The 24422-nt window shown below is 38.1% G+C and overlaps 2 protein-coding genes across 2 annotated transcripts in view; both read left to right on the forward strand.

The window, feature by feature from the left end:
- The window catches only part of LOC140232892 (uncharacterized), a 70757-nt gene extending 64179 nt beyond the window's left edge, over window positions 1-6578 (forward strand). Inside the window, exons 5-7 of the mRNA XM_072313004.1 lie at window positions 2781-2900; window positions 5014-5164; window positions 6434-6578. Of these exons, the coding sequence (XP_072169105.1) occupies window positions 2781-2900; window positions 5014-5164; window positions 6434-6578 (416 nt within the window). The remainder of the gene's footprint in view (window positions 1-2780; window positions 2901-5013; window positions 5165-6433) is intronic.
- The window catches only part of LOC140232515 (phospholipid-transporting ATPase ABCA3-like), a 36963-nt gene continuing 18980 nt past the window's right edge, over window positions 6440-24422 (forward strand). Inside the window, exons 1-16 of the mRNA XM_072312610.1 lie at window positions 6440-6557; window positions 7985-8101; window positions 8410-8553; window positions 9087-9283; window positions 11183-11383; window positions 12616-12764; window positions 14261-14355; window positions 14783-15064; window positions 15826-15944; window positions 17107-17253; window positions 18294-18383; window positions 20062-20246; window positions 20766-21014; window positions 21863-22143; window positions 22498-22671; window positions 24249-24337. Coding sequence (XP_072168711.1) covers window positions 8045-8101; window positions 8410-8553; window positions 9087-9283; window positions 11183-11383; window positions 12616-12764; window positions 14261-14355; window positions 14783-15064; window positions 15826-15944; window positions 17107-17253; window positions 18294-18383; window positions 20062-20246; window positions 20766-21014; window positions 21863-22143; window positions 22498-22671; window positions 24249-24337 — 2459 coding nt within the window. The 5' untranslated portion in view covers window positions 6440-6557; window positions 7985-8044. The remainder of the gene's footprint in view (window positions 6558-7984; window positions 8102-8409; window positions 8554-9086; window positions 9284-11182; window positions 11384-12615; window positions 12765-14260; window positions 14356-14782; window positions 15065-15825; window positions 15945-17106; window positions 17254-18293; window positions 18384-20061; window positions 20247-20765; window positions 21015-21862; window positions 22144-22497; window positions 22672-24248; window positions 24338-24422) is intronic.

Genomic DNA, 24422 nt, shown 5'->3' on the forward strand with positions numbered 1-24422 from the left:
CAAACAAAAAATGTATTTGTATGTTTTTATGTGTTTGTCTGTTTGTTTGTTTTATTCAGAGATCTTCCTGTGACTTCTTTTGTAATCTTTAGTCATGAAAGGAAAATATTCACAAGAAGTTACTGATGATTCCCAAGAACAAACAGGACCCTATAATTGCTTACTGAATTTTAGTGCTTGCATGATGCAGGGAATTCATAAGTAATGAAGGAACTTCAGTCGCAGGAAAGCTGTGCTTACCCAGTGTAAGCTCCTGTGTTTGCTTTTGCTGGGTGGTTCAGTCTGACGCATTTCTGAAATGATTTTGTGTCTCTGTGTCGCCATGGCAACCTGTATTTGCCAACCACAGTGGGGTATCTCGGCAGACATTTTGTGCATTAGAGGTTTTCTCCTTTGAAACCCATCACTTGAGATTACTTGCATGTATCAGTATACTATTTTTTTTATATATCTTCCTAGTCCGTTTCCATTTTTTGTTTTCATGCATAATATTTTATTTGGTAATTTCTAGAGTGAATATATGTGTTATAATCAACATGGTTATGCATGCAGTTCGATCAGACAAGGATTGATAATGTCATTATTATTTTTTTTCTTTAGAATGTTGATCACTCCTTTAGAACATCTAGATAGATACTGATCAAGTACATTACTCCAAAGTACATGATGCACTTTGTCAGAAAAGCCTGTCTGTTGGCATATGTCAGAAATACAGTTGTAACTGAGATGGAGATTTAATACTCCAACACAGCTATTTGCACATTAGATAGATTGACATGTGGGGATTTTACGTAGTTCAACTGTTCCTTTTTTAAAGCCTTTGTTTATAAATGTCATGTAACTTGCCTCTGAAAATGATGGTTCTTTATAATCACTTTTCGCAGACCTATGTCCCATTTCATAAAACTTTTGCCACATTTCTATTGCAAATTTGCTCTCAGCCAATCAGATGCTAAGGATTTTGGTAGCTTATAACAACTATCATAAATTGTTACTGAGAACAAGTTTTAGGAAACTGGGCCATGAACATAGAAGGAACATTTTATAGTGTGATTCAGTTGTGGTTGAAGTGGAAAGCTTGATGCAGTACATTTTGAATCAAATGGTGTAATCCCCACTGCTGAAGTTACAACTGTGTACTCTGAAAACTGAATAGTTTCCCTGAACATGTGAAAACAAATCTTCCATGTACCGGTACGGTAGATAAAGGTTTATGTTTTCAGTTTTCTACACTGTACCGTATGCTAAGAAAAGAAAAGAAAAGAGAGGAAAAAAAAAAGATTTACAATGGGACCCTCTGCAATACTAACTTTAAAAACAGTGAAGCAATCCAAATATAATTTAAGGGTAAGGAACTGTAACTTATTCCCCACGTCTTACAGAAAACCACATCCGATTTGCTTCGGTGGTCAAAGAGAAATGAAAATCTTTGTAGAGCATATCAGGAATCCCTTCCCTCCAAGTTCTGTCTATTGTGTTCACCCATTAATATGCAGTTCCAATTGCATCCACGTGCTAACATTGGACGAAACAGACCCATGACATGCTTTACAACAATCCAAATTTCTCTGTGACCACTTAACCAAATTGAATGGAGGTTTCTGCAAAATACAGGTAACATGTTATGTTTTCCAACCCTGAAATAGCATTCAGACAGTTTAATCACGTTTTAAGTTATTAATGCGGAGATCCGATTGTATTTTTTTTGGGGGACATATACTGTATGATTGTGCACTGTTTTACAACCTTTACACAGTACATACTGTAGTTTTTCTTTTGAGTCCTCATTTTTGTTGTTTCGAGTGTTTGTTTGTTTTATTTTTGTAAATGAAGTATTCTTACAACAATTAATACAAGTCATATTTGCTGGGTTTTGGGATGGACCTACATGAATAATCCATACTGTGCTGCTCTACAATTAATATTATGAAATTATTTCATGGTTGATTACAAAGTGTAGTTGTGACATACTGTATACATTATAGGGTGGCTTTGTTTTTTGTTGTTGTTATTTTTTGTTTTCTAATCACTCTCTTTCTCATTCTTTCCTGCATTCAGTGGGAAGTGAAAGTTTCTCTTCCTTTTTATCAAACTGCTGACTCTTCTTAAGTTATAAGACTGTACTTTTAGCATTCAGAAAGAGTGGAAAATGTGCACTCTATGTACTATGAATGCTGAAATGTCTGTGTAGTGGTTTCATTTTTTTTTTTTTTTTAATTTCATGAATAGGTTCATGATTTGCAAAAATATTGACAAAAGTGGAAATAAAACCGTTGTCCTGCATGAAAGCGACACTGGCCATATCAAGTCTAGTCTGGCACTGGCATATAAGATGTTGTATGCTCATGCCTGAAGCTGAGTGCTGCTTGCTATCAGACCCCAGCCCTGCTCAAATTGTTTGTTGTTGTTGCAGAAATTCAACAACTTGTGAAAATGTCTGATCAACTGCCATATATGCAAACATGTGAATGAATGAAAGAATGAATGGTTTATTTGGTTAAAAACTTGCAAAGTCATAGCCCGAAGGCTAAAATACATTGCAATGACATATAAATACCTCCAAATTAAATAGAACACATTGAGCTGTCGTACATAACATCCACATTAGAAATCACAATATCAGCATTTCAAGTACAAACGTATATACTCATTTTACAACTGCCATTTAAAGTGACGAGACTTATGTCTAGATCTATACATATTATAGGTGCACTGAACCTCACATCGTCTTAATGCATGCATTCATGAACGACAGTCATTATTATCCAATTTCTTTTCAGCTGCTGGTATCATGGATGCTATCTCCATGGCGACAAACCTGCCCATCTCCACATCCAGCTTTTCCTCCGAGAGCGAGATGGCCAGCATTGTGTCTGAAGGAGATGATGAATACTATGCAGGTAGGCTGTGTGTTTTATTGGTATTAATACGTATCTACAAATGTATATGGGTATTGGTATGGAATTAGTGTTGGCATTGATGTTGGTACACTGTATAGGTACATGTACATGTATTTGTTTCTGATATTTGTTTTGCTTGGATTATGCATTGGTTTGGAATTGCTATTGATTTTGCTATTGGGCTATTTGTGTTGGTATTGGTATCAATTGGTATTGGTTTTGGTATTAGTGTTTGGTATTTGTTTTGGTGTTGGTATTGGTATTGTATAGTATTGGATAGTATTGGATAGTATACAAATAGTGAATGGTCACGAGTGCAATGGTACAAGATTTTGCATGTTTCGCGTCGTTGAATAGAGCGCCTCTATCTTTCACCGAGTGCGAAATCTTGTTCCATTGCACGAGTAAAGACCATACACTATTTGTTTTATACAACACATTGAACGTCAACAGATGTGGTCCACACAGATTCTTGAAATTAGCACAGAAATGGCAACTATTTTCCATGAAAGAGTAGCCGCACAGTTGCAGTCACCGTGTGCGTACGTATATGAAACGAAGTTGTTTACAAAAATGAGTAAAAAAAGTATGTGCTTGTTGAGTGCACGCAGCAAATGTTTGTTTATTGTGACATCAGAGCTGTGCGAGGGAACAAAAGCTTTGAGTCAATCTTGAGTTTAACACGGGAGTCAGTGGAAATGGGTGACATCAGCCATGCGCTATCCATTTTTTGCTCAAACAAAATTGCACGGTTGACAGCCAGAGCGTGTGATGAAACTTTTCACTAAATAGTCACGTGATTGGCAATCGACCAATCGGATAGCTACATTCTAAATAGGTGTTGTATAATATTGGATAGGTATTGGAGTAGGTGTTGGTATTTGTGTTAGTATTGATATTGGTGTTGGTATTGGATGACTGTTGGCATTGGATTGATGCTGGTATTTTTCTTGGTAATGGGTACATTGATATAGGTATATGATTGGCATTGATATTGCCATTGATAGCTATTTGTATTGAATTTGGTATGCTGACCTTTCTTGTCAGTATATGAGATACTACTGAAGGAAGAGTTACGGCTCATATTTCAGTATTGATATATCCATTGGAGTTAGGGTTCACCATCAGCATTGAAGTTCATGTTTGTACAAATATTGGTATTAAAGGGGACGTAAACCCAAAGAGCAATGTGGATTGAGTGAAAGCAGCAACATTAGCACAACACATTAGTGAAAGTTTGAGGAAAATCTGACAAATTCAACAAAATTCAACAAAAATTCATTTTTCTAGCATTATGAAAGAGCACTTGACTAACTGCTTTCAGAAAACAGAAGGAATATTGCTACCCTTAACATATGTTGGTATCAAGATGATGGAATTTGTAATTTTCATGGAAAAGGAATATTTGTGGAATTTCCTTTATATTTTCTTGATATTTTTGTCCACTCATACGTCATAACCTCTTGTAGTCTCCTCATCCATCGGTTCCAATACCAAAACTTTAAAAACTCATAACTTTTGCATCGATTGTCTGATTTTCTTCAAACTTTCACTGATGTGTTCTACTAATGTTGCTGTTTTCACTCAATCCACATTGCTCTTTGGGTTTACCTTCCCTTTAATGTTTGTGCCAAGATAGACATTTGTGTCATTTTTAATCACTTGAGATTCTACAACGTATTGTTATTGCACTGCAAATTGTTTCAGTATTCATATAAGTCTGAATATTCTGGATAGCTTCTTTGCAAATACAAAGAATATATTATCGTATCGTGTTTGTGATAGTAACCAAACATGCCACATGACCACGGAATACTGCATAGTTTCTGTATTGCACAGGAGTTTCCGACCCCATAAATGTCCAAATGAATTTACTATATCAGTGAATAATATCTAGCTTTAATGTCTAATCTACATTTGCATAGAACTTCTCACAATGTGAAATGTCTGATATGTAATTTGTGCAAGCGTAGTAAAATTTGAGAATTAGTTTTTCCAAATTTCAAATTGATCAAATTTCAAACACATGAATTCCTTCATAGGATATCAAAGTGTATTGTCTGACATTATGTTTTTGTTTTTTTCTACTAATGTTCATTCACGTGACACACAGCGATTGCATTTGACATTGCCAAAGATGCAACAGAGATACCGACTGTGCTGAAGTATTCCATCCGCTTGCCGCACAGTCTTGCCGATTTTGACAGCTGGTACACCAACTTCAACGTCTTTCCCTTCCTTTCAAGAGGGCCATCAGATATCTAGTAAGTCATGTGCTGGTATAGTTTGAAAAGCATTCGTTGATGGCAGTGCACGTGCATGTGTGTATGTTTGTGGGAATGTTGCCGATTGATTCTTGCAGTCAGCCAGGTATTTTGTGTCGGAGGTCACCTGAAATTATTTTTGGAAAAGAGAGTTTTTAAATCAAATGTTGGTGAGGGGGAGTTTCACACCAGGAGAAAGTTAGTCTGAAAAGAAAGTGTAAAATTTTAATGAGCACAATAGCAAAAATTCTGATCAAAATCAGTTAAGAATTACAGAGGTCATGAAATTGTGAAGTTTCTGTCATTTTTGCAAAATGGTTGTGGAACAGTTGATATGAATATGCATCTGAGTAAATCGATGATAGCATCACCTCAAAAATTTTCAAAACAGTAACCGGCAAATTTAGAATTATTCTGCTGTGAAAAGTGTCAAACATGATGTAACCCCTGGCTGACTAACTTTGAAATGATAATCAGTTATTTTTTGGGAGGATTTGAGACTGGGAAATAATTGCTTTGGGGAAAAAAAAAATAAATCTGGAAATTTCAAGATGTTGTGTTCAAACTTTATGATAAAGCTGTCAGGCAGTGACATCATCAACCCACTCATTTTTATATTCCTATTGACTGTTCAAAAAGTGTTGAAATCATTGGAGAATCTTCACAGTTGTATGATCTGATTTTGATCAAAGATCCACTGTTGTGCTTTATCTTTCTTATAAGAATAACTTTTTAATAGGTTTACAATTCCTCCTCCCCCCCAAAAAACAAAACAACAACAACCAGCAGTTGGTTTCAAGTCAGTTAATTGATGAATTAATCTTGAACATAAATCATCTTTTGGATTAATCTTACGTTAATGACATAAGCCTTCACTGTGTTGATTGTAGTTCCTACGACTCACAAAATCCCCCTTTGTAATCTGCTGCATAATCTACATGTTGCTGTTGTTTTGTTTTTTTTACATTTAGTGTATATTAATTGGTAAAGAATAAAGGCCATTTACAGCAAAGAATAAACATCAAGTGAATTACAGAATCTCAAAATGAAGGAAAAAAGATGCAGCGTAACAAAATCAATACAGAAAAAAATATTACATGTCAAATGTGACAAAAATACCCTGTAAGTTAATTATGCAGTTTCAATTTAAATTTCAAACCTCCTTTTTTGAAAATGAGTGGCAAGTTCACCTTTCTTTTTGGAAATTCTATATTCTGTTTCTTAATGATTTCTTAAGTAAACCTGTTTTTTTTTGTAAATTTCATCCAGCAATTACAAGAATCGGTTTCTTCTGCTGCAAAAGAGTATTGATGCAGCCATTGTCATCGGCCAAACACAGAGATACGACCCCTCCAAGGTTCTCCTGGCCTCATCCATAGCGACGCAAGTCCAGGTAGGAAGCTTTGTCCCCTAGGTGCCATAGCCCTGCCACACATCCACTTACACAAGCAGATCGACTGATGATAGTTGCCATAGTAACAGTGATGATAATGATACAGTAATAACAATACTAGTAATTACTGCCATTACTGCTGCCAATTCTTTTTTGATAATACATGTGCTCATGATAATGACAGCATTATTCTAATGGCTAATCAAAATGACTATTTGCATAAAGGTGATATGTCACAGACAGTCATGTCCAGTGCTTGATTTATCATTCCTAGATTCAAGCTCATGCCATGTCCTTTTTTTTTTTTTTTTTTTTTTGGTAAGCAATGTTTCAAGTTCCCTGTAGTACATTACTTTACACTCAAAATACTAGGATTATGAAAGAAGAAGAAAAAAATCACATGTCCTGTGCGTAAATGTACTGTAAAGTAAAATAGTTTCGCAGCATGAAATTTTCATGAATTGGAGCCGACAGCATTTTTTGGGACATGAAATTTTCCCAAATTGCCACTGGCATTCAGTGCATATTGTGTAGACAAGAACTTCTGCATGCATGTTAATTTCGCGAATCTCGGCTCTCGCAAAATTTGCAAAATCTAAATGCACGCCAACATTTCTGGTTTTACATATGTGCATAAATTAATTGAATCTTCAGTTTTCAGTCTTCTTTTTTTACACTTCAAAGTCAAGACTCAGATTGCCAATTCTTATGGAGCAGAATGAAATGTGACTTGAGTACAGTTGAACCTCTCTTATCCGGCCTCCCTTTATCCGGATCTCTCTATCATACGGACGCAATCTCGCCGTGATTCTTTTTTTTTTTTTTTTTTTTTTTATAATTACGGGAGGAAAGGGGGATTCCCAACTCCTTGAGAACTCCTACATAAACACACATGAATTACATATTACTTCCAACATTAACATACACCTCTATTTTGGGGTCTGTTACTGAGTGTAACAGTGAAAAGGTTGCAGTATACACATTACTACATCTGGGCCCCGTTGCTAGAAACTTTGTGTTTAAACGCAACTTGCCACTGATTGTCACTGGCCAATCAAAATCATTGTTGCATGCATGTCTTCTTAATAGGGCAGACCCTGAGCCAATGGTTGTTTCAAAATTAGCAATTATTTGCAATTGATTGCAACTTTCTTGCAACGGGGCCCTGGTACTACAATGGGCTACATCAGTACATTGATTGTGTATGTATTGTACATGTATAAAGCATTGAGTCTCCCGTATCCGGCCAAATCCCTTATCCGGATGAGCCCCGGTCCCGACTTGTCCGGATACGAGAGGTTCAACTGTATGTGATGTTTGCCATTGTGTTGAATGAAATTAGAAGAATGCAATGAAATGATGGAATCAAAGGAATATTTAATAGTCTAAAAAGGGTTTGGTATTCAATTGTGCTCTTTCTCCTACAGCTGCAGCAATTCCCGTATCCGGCCTATACCAGGGACCCCTTCATCAGCACCATCGAGGCCATGATGCCCCTCCTACTCTTTCTCAGCTTCATATACTCCGCCGGCTCCATCACTCGGGTGAGGAAAATGTATTTGTATGAGAAGTTGAGTCCACCTATTCTTCAAATAAAAAACTGGTCATAGAACAGAGTGATGACGTGTCATAATTGGTGTATAGTGGTGAGGGCACAGAAACTTTGGTCGATGATGATAACTGTAATGTTAATGGTAGTGGTGAAGGAGATGATTCAGATGATTAGCAAAAAAACCCAAACATTTGTGTGGAGCGTAGAAATGTTTTTACCACATTCAGACACCGAAGGAATATAACTTTGTCACTCAAAGTTAGAGTTTTTGCCGTCTTTTTTGACTTTTTGACAATCTAGGAGATCACCCTTGAGAAGGAGTGCCGTCTGAAGGAGAGCATGCGCATGATGGGTCTAGCCAACTGGATGCACTGGCTGGCTTGGTTCACCAAGTACTTCATCTACCTCCTCATCCCGATGATCCTCATCCTGGTCATACTGCAGGTGGGTTGCCACGGTAACCAGACAAAACTAAGCACTGACATGACTACTCATCCAAGTACAATGTAGAAATCACTGCAGTGCGCTTTGCCTGTGTATTTGAAATTTGTATGTGATATGAAGACAGATGTGGGAGGCAGGTTTGGTATTCTTGATTTGGATTTTTAGGCTAGAAATGTGATTTCCCCTTTTTTTCTGAATATGTGGAGATGATGGTTGCCCTTACAGCTGAGTCTTACTGTTGTAAATATGCATACATGCAAATTAATGTATTCATAAATTCATTTGAGGTAACCCACGTGGAGGACAAGCTTCCGGAGAGAAGGAAATCACACACATAGTGCTCGAGAAATAAAGCTGGTTTTTCAGTTCCTCCTGACTGTCATGTTCGATAGTGATGCAGCCTTATTATTGTTGATGTTTCACAGAAATGATGCTTGTGCTGTTGATTACCACCATCTTCTCCTAGAGGTCACGACACTTACGCCACCAAATGTTTGTTTTTCCTGCATCTTATATTGCCTTGACATCGGTAGGTTGGAAGCATCTTTCCCAACACAAACACCGGCGTGCTGTTCATTTACCTCCTGCTGTGGATGATTGCGACCATCTCGTGGAGTTTCCTCGTCTCCTGCTTCTTCTCCCGCGCCCGTCTGGGTCTCATCTTCGGCATGGTGCTGTGGTTCATCAGCTACTTGCCCATGTTCTTCCTCAACTATGACACCTCCTCCAGGTGAGCACACATTAACTTATTTTGGGTCTAGGGCAATTACCCCCCTGGGCAATTACCCCCGTCCCTTCCCCTGACCCTAACCCTTTTATCCTAATCCTGAACCTAATCCTAAAACCCTAACCCAAATTTTGACCCAAAACCTAACCATGACACTAGTCTTTACTCTAATCTTATCACTAACCAGTATTTAGCCAGGGGGTAATTGCCCTGATATGCTAACTTCCATCAGCAAAAACCTGTATGCAAAGGTCACCTCTCGTCATTGGTTTCCCATCATTAAGTAACCTCAGTGATGATTGCATCATAGCTACATAATCATCTGAATGCTGTATCTTTGTTTCAGAGTCACAATACAATGCAACTTCAATATGAAGAGGTTGGATATAACAAGACCCTCTTATATCAAGATGACTTTTCAGGTCCCAATCTATATCTTTTTATTATTGTACCCTAATATATAGAGAAACCTGGCATAACATGATAATTGTTGCAACTGATCGACAAATTGCCCTACATCAACGTAAATAAGCACTGAATTGATCAGTGTTTTAGTAGTAGCCATGATAAAAAAATCATGGGCTTACATACTCGAGCAGGATTCAAACCTATGACCTCCTGATCACTGGACAGGTGTCATCTCCACTAGACCACCGAGCTTTCGCCCGACAGCAAGTGTTGGTTCTAATCCTTATAGCATGCAGCGGGTACTGCGAAAGCTCGGTGGTCTAGTGGAGATGACGCCTGTCCGGTGATCAGGAGGTCATAGGTTCAAATCCTGCTCGAGTATGTACGCCCATGATTTTTTATCATGGCTACTACTAAAACACTGATCAATTCAGTGCTTATTTATGTTGATGTAGAGCAATTTGTCAATCAGTTGCAGTGAAAACATCTCGAGGGAAGAATTTCATGAATTTGAATAACCACGCGGTACCCGCTGCATGCTATAAGGTTTAGAATCAACACTTGCTGTCTGGCGAAAGCTTGGTGGTCTAGTGGAGATGACGACTGTCCGGTGATCAGGATGTCGTAGGTTCAAATCCTTCTCGAGTATGTACGCCCATGATTTTTTATCATGGCTACTACTAAAACACTGATCAATTCAGTGCTGATTTATGTCGATGTAGGGCAATTTGTCAATTAGTTGCAGTGAAAACATCTCTACTTAAGAATTTCATGAATTTGAATGATAATTGTTGTGGTGTTTTGGTCCTTATTGATATTAAATGAGGCTCTCCTGTATTACTCTGCCTTCAGTGCATAGTTGGTAAAGACCACATCTTCACTATAGAGGAAGTTTTAAAGGTCATATATCCCTTTTGGAAGCATTACAAAATTTTGCATGATCAGAAAAAAAAAAATTGGGGGGGGGGGGATCCAAATAGATTCACTGAAAATCTATACTATTTATTTCCCCTCCATCATACAGAAATTTTAAGTTTTATTATTGTGAGGAAAGGTCTGAATTATCTACCTCTATGATATACCAGCTTATGAAAGGAATCTATTTTTTAGGGTTGCAGAAGGGACACTCAAACCTTAAAAATTGAAAAGACTGATTTACCAGTTGCCGTACATTTCATCACCTTATGATTTAAAAAAATAACAATAACAACAAAAACTACCGTCATGCATAGGTATGAGACGGTGGATGTGCTTTGGAGCTCAAGATAGTATTGCAACAAAATGGCAGCAAATGAAAATATAATCATGACATTAAATCATCAAGTTTATGTGTTCAGTAGATAATAATTTTGAAAGCTGGCATTCATTTTCATTTGATTGAGAGATATATGTTTTACTTGCATTATGAAAAGTAACACTTACAAAAAAATTAGGACAGTAATTGATATCTCTTGTTTTGTGTTTGTTTGTTTGTTTGTTTTTTCGTGTGTGCAGCACCACAAAAACAGCGGTATGCCTTCTCTCCAACACTTGCATGGGTCAGGGCGTGGGAGTCCTGGGCCGCTTTGAGGTCAAAGGTGAAGGGATCACATTTGCCACTCTCACGGAGAGCCCTACAGAGGGCAGCACATTTAGCATGGCGACCGTCTACGGCATGCTCATCCTGGATACGGTCATCTATCTCCTCCTCACATGGTGAGTTGCGAGCTGGGATTTCATTTACACATCAAGCTCGATCAACTCACAGTGCCTTTAACTGATGTACATATTATATTGTCTTGCTATCTGGGTAAGTGTATACTCTATGTTAAACTACAAAGTGACAATGCAGAATGAGTATAATGAAATCATTCGTAGATATATGATTCAGTTAAATTCAAATTGAAAAAAAAAGAAATGAAATGGAAATTGAAATTTTATTTCAAATATCACATTTTTGTTTTTGGTACAAGTAAAAAAAACACAAGCAAACAAAGTAAATACAACAATATATAAACATACATACCAAATTCATTGTATAATTATTTTTTGCTGTTGTTTCCTTATTATGTGTAAGGCCTGAACGTTTTTTTAGTGTTTTGACACGATTATGATTTTTTTTTTTAATATCTCTTTGACAGAGAAGAATATAATCAATGTCTTACTGAAAGTTATAACGCCCACGCATCTTGTGTTTCATGATTCAAGTTCATTAAGGTCATTAGTATAAACAATAGAGATTTTAAAAAATGAATAAAAAATAAACAACGGAGATTATTTATGAAAGTAAGAACAGAGGTGTTAATAATTGTAATCGTACTTTATGTATTTGTTTTTTTGTTTTGTTAATGGTAAAGGTTAACTCTATTGTGCAATAGTTAATACTGTACGAGCTGAAATTTTCGCGGTGGTTTTATTTTCGCGAATTTCGCGAATCGCCTTTGAACCGCGAAAATAACAACACGCGAAAATAACAACGCGCAAATAGTTACGTTCATTTAGACCGTCGCAACCGCGAAATTAACAACACGCGCAAATGTCCTCCTAGTAGTAATTCGCGAAAATATCTGTACGCGAAAATTTCAGCTCGTACAGTATTTTTTTAATGTATGTTTGTATATTTGAATGTATTCAAGCTGATCCTTGTAAGATGTCCGCAATTCAGCCTGCGGGCTGCAGGGGATGTTATTCAATAAATACCTTTCAATAAAGAGATGCCCATTGGTATGTAAAAGGCAAGCTCGTAGAGGTGTAGGCCACTCAACAGACTGAATGTACAAATAAAAAGTGAAAAAGAAGGTAAGTGAAGTGCAGACACAGGCACACAGATGCTCGGGAGGGAAAAAAAAGGCATAGACAGGACAAACAACATGAGACGTTGTGACGATTTGTATGAGCTCATGATGTGTCAATTTTTCTCTCATCATTCCTCTTGTGGTTTCTGCCAGGTACATTGAGGCGGTTTTCCCGGGCACTTACGGCATCCCCAGGCCATTCTACTTCCCCTTCCAGCCCTCCTACTGGTGTGGCCACACCTCCGCCTCTGTCAGCGCCGACCCAGACGAAGAGAGGAACGTTGGTGTAAGTATATGTGACCGTGCATCACAAAATCAACAAAAAGTGGCACCCCCTGATTTTACATGAGGACTTAAAAAAGGTGAAATGGATCAACCAAGTCAATTTTGAGTTTTTCAAACTTTCTGAAAGAGCTATTCTTCTTCAACATTATTCCCAAGTTTGGGATTATAAAATGAACAGGAAAGTGTGTTTTCAGCAGGTTTTTTTTTTTTTTTTTTTTTTTTTTTACTACCTTTTTTTGTTGTTGTAGAGAAGTGTGATCAGGTATGTCTAAGAGGCCCCTTTTCATTTCTTGCACACTCTTCACTTTCAACTCTAATAACCTTCGACAAGATAATGCTACTGTTTTGAAAGTTAGCATTAATCATGAACAGAATGTGTTGATAAAGCATGCTTCATTTTAGCTTCTGATAATCCCTTCATTGTTGTTTCTCTGGTGGTTTAAATCCTGTTTTTTGTCCCATTCACCGCACAGCTAGCATGGTTTGGTAAAGATTAAGCGCTTGTATAGACTCTGTACTCAGAGCCTCTTTTCTTAGTTCACACTTTCCCAGAGTTTGCGCTTTCTTTCCAATATTTAGATGGGAGAGTCCATTTGAACTGAGTTATGCATCATTTTAAAGCTTAGAGTCTGCTCTTTCAGAATCTGCCCTAAACTAAAAATCCATGTCTGGCAACTTTTAGTTGGTTTTGTGATGCAGGGTCACATATGAAGACCCAATCCAATTTGACAGCTGATGATGAAGACTGCGTTGTTTCAAAGGAGAACATCCATAACTTTATCTTGTGACTAAGAGGACAATTAAGTTCACCTTCATATCCAGTGTACATGTGGATTGAGTGAATGCAGGAGTATCAGCAGAACACATCACTGAAAGTTTGAGGAAAATCGGACAGTCTGTTCAAAATCTATGCATTTTTAAATTGTTTGTGCAGTCACATCTATAGTGTATGATGTCATATGCATAGAACGATACAAGGAAAATATAAAGAGAATTCCACAAAATTTCATCTTTTGAAAATTAGTACAAATTCCCTCGATTCGTTACTGACTTATGTTAAGGGTAGTATTATACTCCCTGCCTTCTGAAAGAGGCGAGTCAAGTGCTCTTTTATTATGTGAGAAAAGTGAAGATATGTTAAATTTTCTTCATATTTTCTTTATACCGTTCTACGCATATGACATCACAAGCTGTCAAGTAGTCTTCTCATCCAGCAATGGCGGCATTGAAACTTCAACAATTTATAACTTTCAAACAGATATTCCTCAAACTGTCACCGATATGTTCTACTAAGATTGCTGCATTCTATCAGTCCTTATGTATGTAAAAATGAACTTGTCTTTTAATCATAATGACACCCTTTGACATCACACGTTTTCTTCTCAAACAGACCTTGATACTGGAAGAATTCTTGTAAGGCAAATACCTCATGATGGAAAGCTAAAACGAAACCAAGAAGAAAATACACCTCATTCATACACCTCTTATTCTATTCCCTCGCCATCACAGGAAGCTGGACAGGCCAACCCGGCGCACTCAGACCACGAGAACGAACCCACCAATCTGGAAGCCGGTATAACGATTTCCAATCTCACAAAGATATACAAGGTAAGCTGGCGCTTCTCCATTTAACTCTCACTTTCTGCCGTAGTCTTCTGAATAACTGCCAACAACAGTCCAGTTTTGTAGCAGAAAAATTGAATGTTGTGCATACCTTCCAAACGAATGCTAGTCGTGATCACCCACAAAAACTTTCCTGAGCCCTGTGCTTGACCAATACAGCGATGCCCAAAATTCACCATGTGCTTTTACTAGCAGATATTAAAGTATTCATAGCTATCTTTTTTATATTCACTTTCTTTTCATCAAACTATTTTTTACAATCATTTTCCTCAATGTTTTGCAAACTGGATAACTGCTACTACTGCTAGGACTATTACTTCTACTACTACTTCTGCTTCTACTTCAACTTCTACTTTTCCGATATATTTCTATATTAACGTCACTCATGCAACTTTCCATGTGTCACACACAGAGTGCAGTGGGCAGCAAACTCGCTGTGGACAACCTTTCCGTCTCCATGTTCAAGGGTCAAATCACGGCCCTCCTCGGCCACAATGGCGCCGGCAAGACCACCACCATGTCCATCCTGACCGGCCTCTTCCCGCCAACGTCCGGCAAAGCCGTGGTCAACGGCCACAGCATACTGAACGACATGGACGGTGTCCGCCAGAGCCTGGGGCTGTGTCCGCAGCACAACGTCCTCTTTGACCGCCTCACTGTCAGGGAGCATCTCAAGTTCTTCATCCGACTCAAAGTTAGTCTATGGTCCCCATATCTACAAATACAGATCAAGATGTTCTCTCTTAATTTTTCAACAACAACACCACCAACAAATAATTGGCATCCGGGTTAGAGTATATAACAAACAAGTTAGTCATATCATATATAGGTTGGACAAATGTGTTTGTACAAATCAAAATTTGTCAAAATGTTTTCCAGCTTGATTCATTACATTTTCCAATTCTTTTAAATTTGCGAGTTTTTGGTCTAATCTATTCTGTCTGGATTAGAGGCATTGTATTTTCCTCGCTCTGGCTGAAAAAAAAAAGAGATGCATGATCAAAAATCAGACAAATTATTTAAATTTTTTATAATGAGTGATGAAGTGAGAGTTGAAAATTCTTGAAGAAATTTTATATTGCCCAATTATTTCCCCTGTTAAAGAAAATATGGCTCTTGTATTTCATATCACCATGCACACTTCTTGAGGTTTCTTTCTGACTAACACATGCTACTTTGCCTCACCACATATTTCTTCTGTCTCCCTTGTTTCCTATCACAGAATTTAGAAGTAACTTTGCTTAGCAAAATTCAGTCACTAAAGTCTTAGGACTTTGCGTGTCAAAGCTAGCTACATGTATGTAGCAGAACACAGATGTAATATTTCGTGTGGAACTCGGCTAGATTTGTACTTTGGGCTCTGGGGAGCATGAGTTGGTGATTGTTAATGTTCTCATGCAACTGTATGCTTGTCGTCAAGTGTTTGACATTGCTGTATACCATATGATCTTCCAGGGAAAGTTTGGGCGTGAGGCCGATGAGGAAATCGAGCAAATGTTGAAAGATCTGCAGCTGGAGGATAAAGCCAAGACCATGTCGACCAAACTGTCTGGAGGAATGAAGCGCAAATTGAGGTAGGATATCACAAAAAGAAACTAGATTGGTATTCTGCCTGCAGTTTGGAAATAGATTGTAACATGTCAAATAACCCAACAATTACCTTACAAAACATTGACTTATCCATAACATACCCTTAAAGGACAAGTTCACCTTCATAAACATAAGGATTGAGAGAATGCAGCAATATTAGTAGAACACATCAGTGAAAGTTTGAGGAAAATTGGACAATCGATGCAAAAGTTATGAATTTTTAAAATTTTTGTGTTGGAACCGCTGGATGAGGAGACTACTAAGGCTCGTGATGTCATATGAGTACAACAGTATAAAGAAATTATAAAGAAAATTCAACATATTTTCACTTTTTTCGCATAATAAAAGAGCACTTGACTTTCCTCTTTCTAAAGGCAATGGGAATAACATTACCCATAACATATGTCAGTAACGAGTCAAGGGAATGTGTACTTTTTTCAAAAGATGAAATTTTGTGAAATTCTCTTTATATTTTCCTTATATTGTTGTACACATGTGACATCATACACTGCAGTAGTCTTCTCATCCAGCGGTGACTGCACAAAAACTTCAAAAATTCATAACTTTTGAACGGATTGTCTGGTTTTCCTCAAACTTTCAATGATGTGTTCTACTAATGTTGCTACATTCTCTCAATCCTTATGTTAATGAAGGTGAACTTGTCCTTTAATTACATTACAGCCACCTATAACATGTTGATGGATGTACACCACATCCAAAAAGGTACAACATTCATGCTACAGTGCTGGTACTCTAGAAATATACCTGTACTGACTTGCACACTGATGTACACATTTGCCTTTATGGAACCCAGTGAGGATCAGGTGGTAGAAGAACAACGTACCCAAAAGATTATTTTCATCCACAACATTCCTTACTGGAGATAAATTCCTGCTTATAGCTAATGCACAAGACCTACATACTACTTCTCTAGTTTCAGATTAAATGATGCCAGTTAAATAATTGTTTTCTTTATTCTATGGTCACATACAAGTGATTTCGTTTTTGTTTTTGTTTTTGTTTTTTTCAATATGAGTTTGCTACATTTCACTTTCCCGAATGTGAGTTACTTTTGAATGGCAGACTTTTGCATATCATGATATGTCCTTTGTCACATTATGTAATGTATCAATATGTTTCATGTAGCTGTGCAGTGGCCCTGATTGGTGGCTCGGAGATCGTCATCTTGGATGAACCAACCTCGGGGATGGATCCGTATGCCCGGCGGGCCACCTGGGATCTTCTGCTGAAATACAAGGCTGGCCGCACCATGGTTCTCACCACCCATTTCATGTGAGTTTACACCAGCTGGCCGCTTCCCCCTTTGAAGAAAAAGAGAAGAAAAAAAGAAGCTCCTGCTAACCATCTTATTAATCATGAAGAATGGCCATGACTCTTTCTCTTTTAGACCACTTCCAACAAAGCAGCAGACAATAGATTAACCCTTTCCATGGCCGCTACGGGAACCTGGCATACCAGGTTCCCGTAGCGGCAACTGATATACAGAAACCTGGTATACCATTTTCCCAAAATGTAGACAAGAATGTCTGTATTCATGGCCTAAATACAAATGTTTATTTGTGTTATACTGCCCTGAGAAATGGCCCTGATAAAAAGATTAGAGTTTCTTCTATCAGCATTTGTTCTCTGTCTGTAGGAAAATTGGGTATAACACAGTATTATTTACCCTTTTTTCCAATGTAGTTTGCACTTGTTTTGATAATAAACTCATAGGAAGATGTACGGTACATAGCAATCAAGGCGGAGCTCAGTAGATTTCTGTGTTTGCTGACCCCATTCAGGTGCCTCGATTTGTGCATAACAAGAGAGTCTGTGAGCCCATCAGCACCCGCTCTATTCATATCTCATGCCCAACTGATATTTTCATTGTTCGATGGCACATAATTATGTATTTGTCCATGGGAAGGGGATACATATACTGCATGACTGCTTTCACACAAGTGGATTACCAACCTGTCCGTGTTCTCTGTTGACAGGCAAAAAGAGTCTTGTTCAGGGGCATTGGGGGCTCCCAGAGAATTTGCTGGAGGAACAGGTTAAATTTGTGCAATGTATTTTCCCATTGTCGTGGTACCAAGTTAACTTAGAATGATATCTCAAGAGTTATATGAAAGGAGCTTTTTCTCAAGATAACTTCAGCTGATGTGGCAAGACAGATGTTTTTTTTTTCAGTCAAGACTGAGTTTATTTTTCCTGCAGTGGCTGATCTTTAGTTTTGGCAGTGACCATACGTCATTTTGAAGTGCCTGTTACAGTAGGGTTTTGGGTATGCTCAGTGAACACATCTTCCAAAAATACTTCTTGTTATTCAGGGATGAAGCTGATCTCCTTGGGGACCGCATCGCCATCATGGCCGACGGACAGCTACGAGCGAGTGGCAGCTCCCTTTTCCTCAAAAACAGGTAGCTTTTTCTACTTCTTTTGCTTTATTTTGTAGAGGAAAAGAAAATTTATGACCAAACATTTTTTTTTTTTCAAAATGTTAGCTATCTTAATTAGATTTAACAACATATCTGTCAATTGATTGTGACCTTTAAGATATTATTCACTGTTTGTTAGTAATGACTGTGTGTGACTGACTTAACTAACTCAATTTGATGAATGCAGCATCCCATTAACTCAGGATTGTGTCTTTGGTATCCAAAACTCTGTACCCTTTAATCACTGATGGCATTTCCTTTTGATTGGTGTGGATATTTTAGCCATGTTAAATGCTTGATTCCGCACACAATTTGATTTTCTCTCGTCTTTACTTATACATTTAATGTACTTTCCATGTCACATGTGCTGGTATTATTCCTAGTAATAGCACTGAGGTCTGCATTCTGTTTTCCAGTTGGCGTTGGTGAAATCATAAGTGTCTTTTTCTGCTTTATTGAATAACAATTCTCATACATGTATTGGCAGACTTCCACATTTTGATCTATTCAAGTGGAAATACAGGAGAGAGTATTTTTGGAATATCTTATCATGCGTATTGTATAGATAATCGTGCATGGGTGGTGCCTGAATTACTGTAAAACATATATTCGCGGCATGAAATTTTCACAAATTGGAGCCGACGGCCTTTTTTGCGGCATGAAATTTTCGCGAATTGCCATTGGCATTCAGTGCATATAGTGTAGAGGAGAACTTTCGTGTGCATTTTAATTTCGCGAATTTTGGCGCTCGCGAAATTAAAAATGCATGCATACATTCCTCGTTTTACAGTATGCTTTGCACCTCATTTTGTTCAATTCACCTTGATTCCTTGACGATCAGAATATTTGTACAATATTTGTACATATAGAAATTGTATGTATTATTATTATTATTATTATTATGCGTATGTATGTATATGTAGGATGTGTATACTGTATGTGTATATGTACATATGTTATTTGAAGTTTGATTCATGTACTTTTTTGTATTAACCTCACTGTGTTATCTCCATATCGTCGCTGGGGCGACAAGACCTCGTATCTCAAAAATGTCAAATGCTCAGGAGAGCCAAAAAACATGGCGGCCAAAGCACTATACTGAATGGGATAGCCGTTCCTTTGACATGCTGTGGTGGCTTCATTTTTGGGGTAAGACAGCTGGGATTTGAACAGGACATCACTTAACCGATTATTTGACCACTAATGCAAAAAAGTCATTTTCACCAAAATTTGAGATACAAGGTCTTGTCACCCCAGCGACGATATGCCTTTACAATTGCTTATTGTATATATGAGACCCGCTACAACAAAAGGATCCTAAAGTCGCTGATGGGTGAGCCGAGCATGGCCCAGAAAAAAATGCTATTTTCAGGCCTTTCCTTTGATCATTTAGCTTCGAAATTTCGGCAGATGATAGAAGGTACATTAGACTACAAAATTATGTTAAAAACAGAAATCTGAACGTTTTGACAGGTTTTGGTGATCTGACTTCAAACTTGATTTTTCTCGGCTCGCCCGTCAGCGACTTTAGGATCCTTTTGTTGTAGCGGGTCACATATTATACTTTTGATTGATGTTGCTTTGTAGTAGTTTTGTGTTATTGTAGCTGTGGAAAATTAATGGAGTGAGATGAAATCAAAATGAAATCTAATCTGTCCAGGTTTGGCGTCGGCTACCACCTGACCCTCGTCCAGAACGACAAAGTGGACATGGCAGGCATCGACCATCTGATCAAGGCGAACATACCGAATGCATTGTTGGAGAGCAGGGTGGGGTCAGAGATTGACTACATCCTCCCCAGGGATAGCACTACCGTCTTTAAGGAACTCTTTCACAAGCTCGAAAGTGAGGATGATTCAATCTCTCATTTTGCATTTCTTATTCTTTTGAGTTTAGAAGTCTTAAGACAATTGCATTTTGAGGCAATATGCTTAATGATATTGTTTGTAAGTGTGTAAGCTTGGTGACTTTTAGCAAATTTCTGAAATGTACAAGTGGTGGCAGTTTTTCTGAAAGAAGAAAAAAAAAGTGAAATCAAACAATGACTTGGACATATTGTGTGTTATTTCCCGTGTGCAACATAACAGAAGATGTCATATAAGGCTCTCATGTATTTAAGCCTTACACTGTAGCTTGCTAGACTTGTGGTCTCCAGCTTGACTTTGTATTGATGAGACAGACATGGCTATCATGGTGGTTTGAGACTAAGAATGATTTTTTAATTGAAGAATAGAACTGACTTGCTGAGCACATCAATATCTAGCCGTGATAATTCTGCGCTTCAAGTACCTGTAAGTCCTGCTGATGTATTCAGAGTTCCTAGACACTTTGCAATGCATTCCTTACTAATCATTCATTCTTCAGGTGACAGAGGACCCCTTGGCATCGACAGCTTCGGCGTTTCCGTGACGACCATGGAGGAGGTGTTCATGAAGGTCGGTGAGATGGTGGAGAACGAGGGCGGGATCGCCAACCGTCCCTCCAGCCCCCTCGCTCCCCCAATGGCTAACGGACACGACAACAAAGACCATGTCGTGTACACTAGCGGTCAGCCAGGGGTCAGAGAGCCTGGCGTGAAAGTCAGCGTGTTTGGTGTGAACAACAATGAACAAGGTAATTGCATCGTGCTCTCCTGATCAACCTGCTTTCCTGATCTTGTCCTCATAAATCTTGTCCTCATAAATTCAATTCAATTCAATTAATTTTGTTTATTCATCTTATTTTCTATTAAACAATACAACAGTATTGAGTTTTACAATTTGGTACAAAAAGGATAATAAGTCATTTACATATATCTGTGAAAATGAAAAAAGAGAACTTAATGAATAAAGCCAAAAAGGCCTCTTAAGGTAAGTTCCCTTCTATGCGAGTGTGCACAAAAAAAATTGATTTTATAGTTCAAAGTGTAGATGTGGACAGAAAACAAACAAACAAAACAATACAAATCAAACAAAAAAACAAATTCCTTTGTCTGGTCAGTGAACACATGGCGTGATGGATATATTTCACAATTACCACAACAACAAAAAAAAGAATTAGTGGACAGATATTTGAATAATCTGATAAGATTCACTGAACTCTCCTGTATTCTGCAGTCAATTTAGTTTGAGCTATTGACAAGCCCATGTATAATTTTCCCCACAGTCAAATGTTGTGTATGCTATTGATACATATTCAAATGACCAATCACGTATGCACATCGAGTTAGGTTACATCAAATTAAGTTGAGTCAGGTGGTATATCCTATCCCACCACCTCCCTCACAAAAACAGACTATGTCTGATTATCACATGACTGCAAACATTTTTATTCCATGATATAAATGTTGTACCTGCTTTGATTGTAGTATTGTATGGCTTTGAGCTGTAAGAGTTTTGTTTGTTTTTTTCTCCTAAGAAGTTACAAAACATTCTGCTTCTCTAATGGATCTCTCTCACTTCCTGTACCCCCCCCCCCCCCAGCTCTAGTCTCAGGCTTTGGCCTGAAGCTTTACCAGTTCAAGGCCGTTTTCATCAAGCGGTTCCTCTGCGCTCTCCGAGACAAGAAGTCCGTCATCACTCAGTTCCTGCTTCCAATTGTCTTCGTGATCCTCGGCCTGGTTCTCCTGGTGACGTCGGACCCGCAGGAGGACGACAAACCCCGCCTCCTCAACCTCCAGAACATCACGGAGTACAACTCGCCTTTCCCCACGGTGGTCCACTTTGCAGACCTGCGCTCTGGCGGAGCAAACGACTTCTTTCAGGTGGGAGGTTACGACCGACTGCGACGTTGCATCCGCTGAAAGATTTTTGATATTCATGAAAGTTTGTTGGATTTGCTGGCCACACACTGCAGTAAATGAAACACTACTATGGATATCAGATCTGTAGGGTTATATTTCAAACATCAGATGTCCTGCAGTATTATGTGTCAGAAATGTGTTTGTACATTTTTACCAGCCATCGTTTATTGAGTTTTGTTTGGATTGAAATCTCTTTCTTCTAAAGTAAATTCCGCTGAGTCTTTTCTATAATAAATAATGTAGTAACCTCTACCAGTAGGTAGGTAATGACAGAGACAGTCTAAAGTTTGGGTATTTTTTTTTTAATCTCTGTAGTACTTGGTGCCACACCTGGAGTCTCTCGGTGTTTCGCCCACCAATGCGACGACCACCGTCGAAAACCTGCAGGCAGACAACAACGGGAGCCTGATCCACGGAGTCGCGCGCACCAATGACGGACAGTGCTGCAACTACAACAACCTCATCCTGAATGAGTACTGCGCTGATTTGGTGAGCTGGTATCCCCTATACCTATCACACATTCATTGGGACTGCATTTGTCAGCAAAATATGATATATCAATTGATGTAATGTAATGTGAGCAGTATGATATGATATGGAAAGATATCTGGAAAGAATATATCATGATATATCAGAGATGTATGAAGATATATATGGTAATAGATATATATGATAATATATATATTTTTTTTTTCACCTTAACAAGCCTCTTGCAACACAGTAGTTCATGTAAAAATATAGCCATTCAGATATTCATCCTATTCAAATCTTCTTGTTAGCTGTGGTGACCTTTGCATTATTTTTGCCTCACACACAATATTATTACTGTTAAAGCCTTTATTTTTGCAAATATATATTTTCCCAAATGAGGAAGTACCACAGACATTTTCGAGAGATTTTAGTTTCACAATTTGACGCCAACGCTTATCGTTGCACTGATACCCTAGCATGAGGCAATATTTCCGTGCGTTGTTAAATTTCCGACCCAACAGTGATTTGCGAAATTCACAAAAATTAAACCCTTGCAAAAATAACTGGACAGCTTTAACAGTGTCAACATTTTGACAATGAGTATCTCATCCAAGAAGAAAGTGAGATATCGATGTTACTGAGTGAGAAAAATTGTATATAAAGGAAGCTTTGTTGCTTACATATTTTCCTCTTTTTTTTTTTTTTTTTGGTGATCCTTTGTTCATGGCACGTCAAGTAACATGTGTATCACTGTTCTTAATTCTCTGCTTTCTGTTCTGTCAATACATCTATAGTGGTCATAAAACTGCTGTATCTTAATTCCCTACGTTCATAATGTTGCCTTGAGTTAATCGTCATGACACATTTCTTTATATTAAATGGGTTAGTCAAATACCGGTTAGTGATTGGCAAAACACAGTCACGTGATGGAAGCACATTGGTTATGTTCGCCCATGGGCAGAACATTTTTGTAATGTTCTCCCATGGGAAAAAATTTTCACATAACAAAAGACAAAGGATACCAAACGATTGAACGATCATATTTTTCATGCAATCGATAGAATAAATTTGCCTAGATTCCATACAATGTGAAAAAGCAGATGACCTACAAGTAGATTACACTAGCCGGTCACTATAGTTCCAGCGGTCTGCGCACAAAGTACTGTACATAACTATAAGTTCACGTTCTTCAGACTTTGGAAATTCTCCGTGCTCAACATAGACCTAAGTGTCTGTGACAAGTCGAAGGTAAGTTTTCTCAGATTACTTTGACTATAATATCAGCCCATAACAGATGATGGTATTTGACTAACCCATGTAATATAACAGATGATGACTTTTGTTGTCGGGAACATGTACCAAATGTTCCACCCTCAGGGTTTGAAATGCTATTTCGGGAGGCTTTAAGTCCCTCGACTTCGTCTCGGGACTCATAACCTCCCTCAATAGCATTTCAAACCCCCTCGGGTGGAACATTCGGTATGTTCCCTCCCCCGCCAGTCATCGTCTATATAATGTTCCAGGCTGACGTCTCAAAAGGGGCTGATAGATGTATTTCATGTTTATCTTCTTTTTCTGTATTCAACTTCTGCCAGTTGTTCAATGGCGGTGAAGGCTCCGACAGTTGTTCGGACGTCCCGACCTTCAGCTACGCCAACTGCCCGTTATGTTTAACAAACTATGAGTGAGTATACACCAGTTTTCCATCTTTCCGTTACTCGACGACAACGAGTTCTTCCTGTGACCATAATGTGATACTCAGCTTTACT

The sequence above is a fragment of the Diadema setosum genome, chromosome 9, assembly GCF_964275005.1.
Source record: "Diadema setosum chromosome 9, eeDiaSeto1, whole genome shotgun sequence".
Taxonomy (NCBI): Eukaryota; Metazoa; Echinodermata; class Echinoidea; order Diadematoida; family Diadematidae; genus Diadema; species Diadema setosum.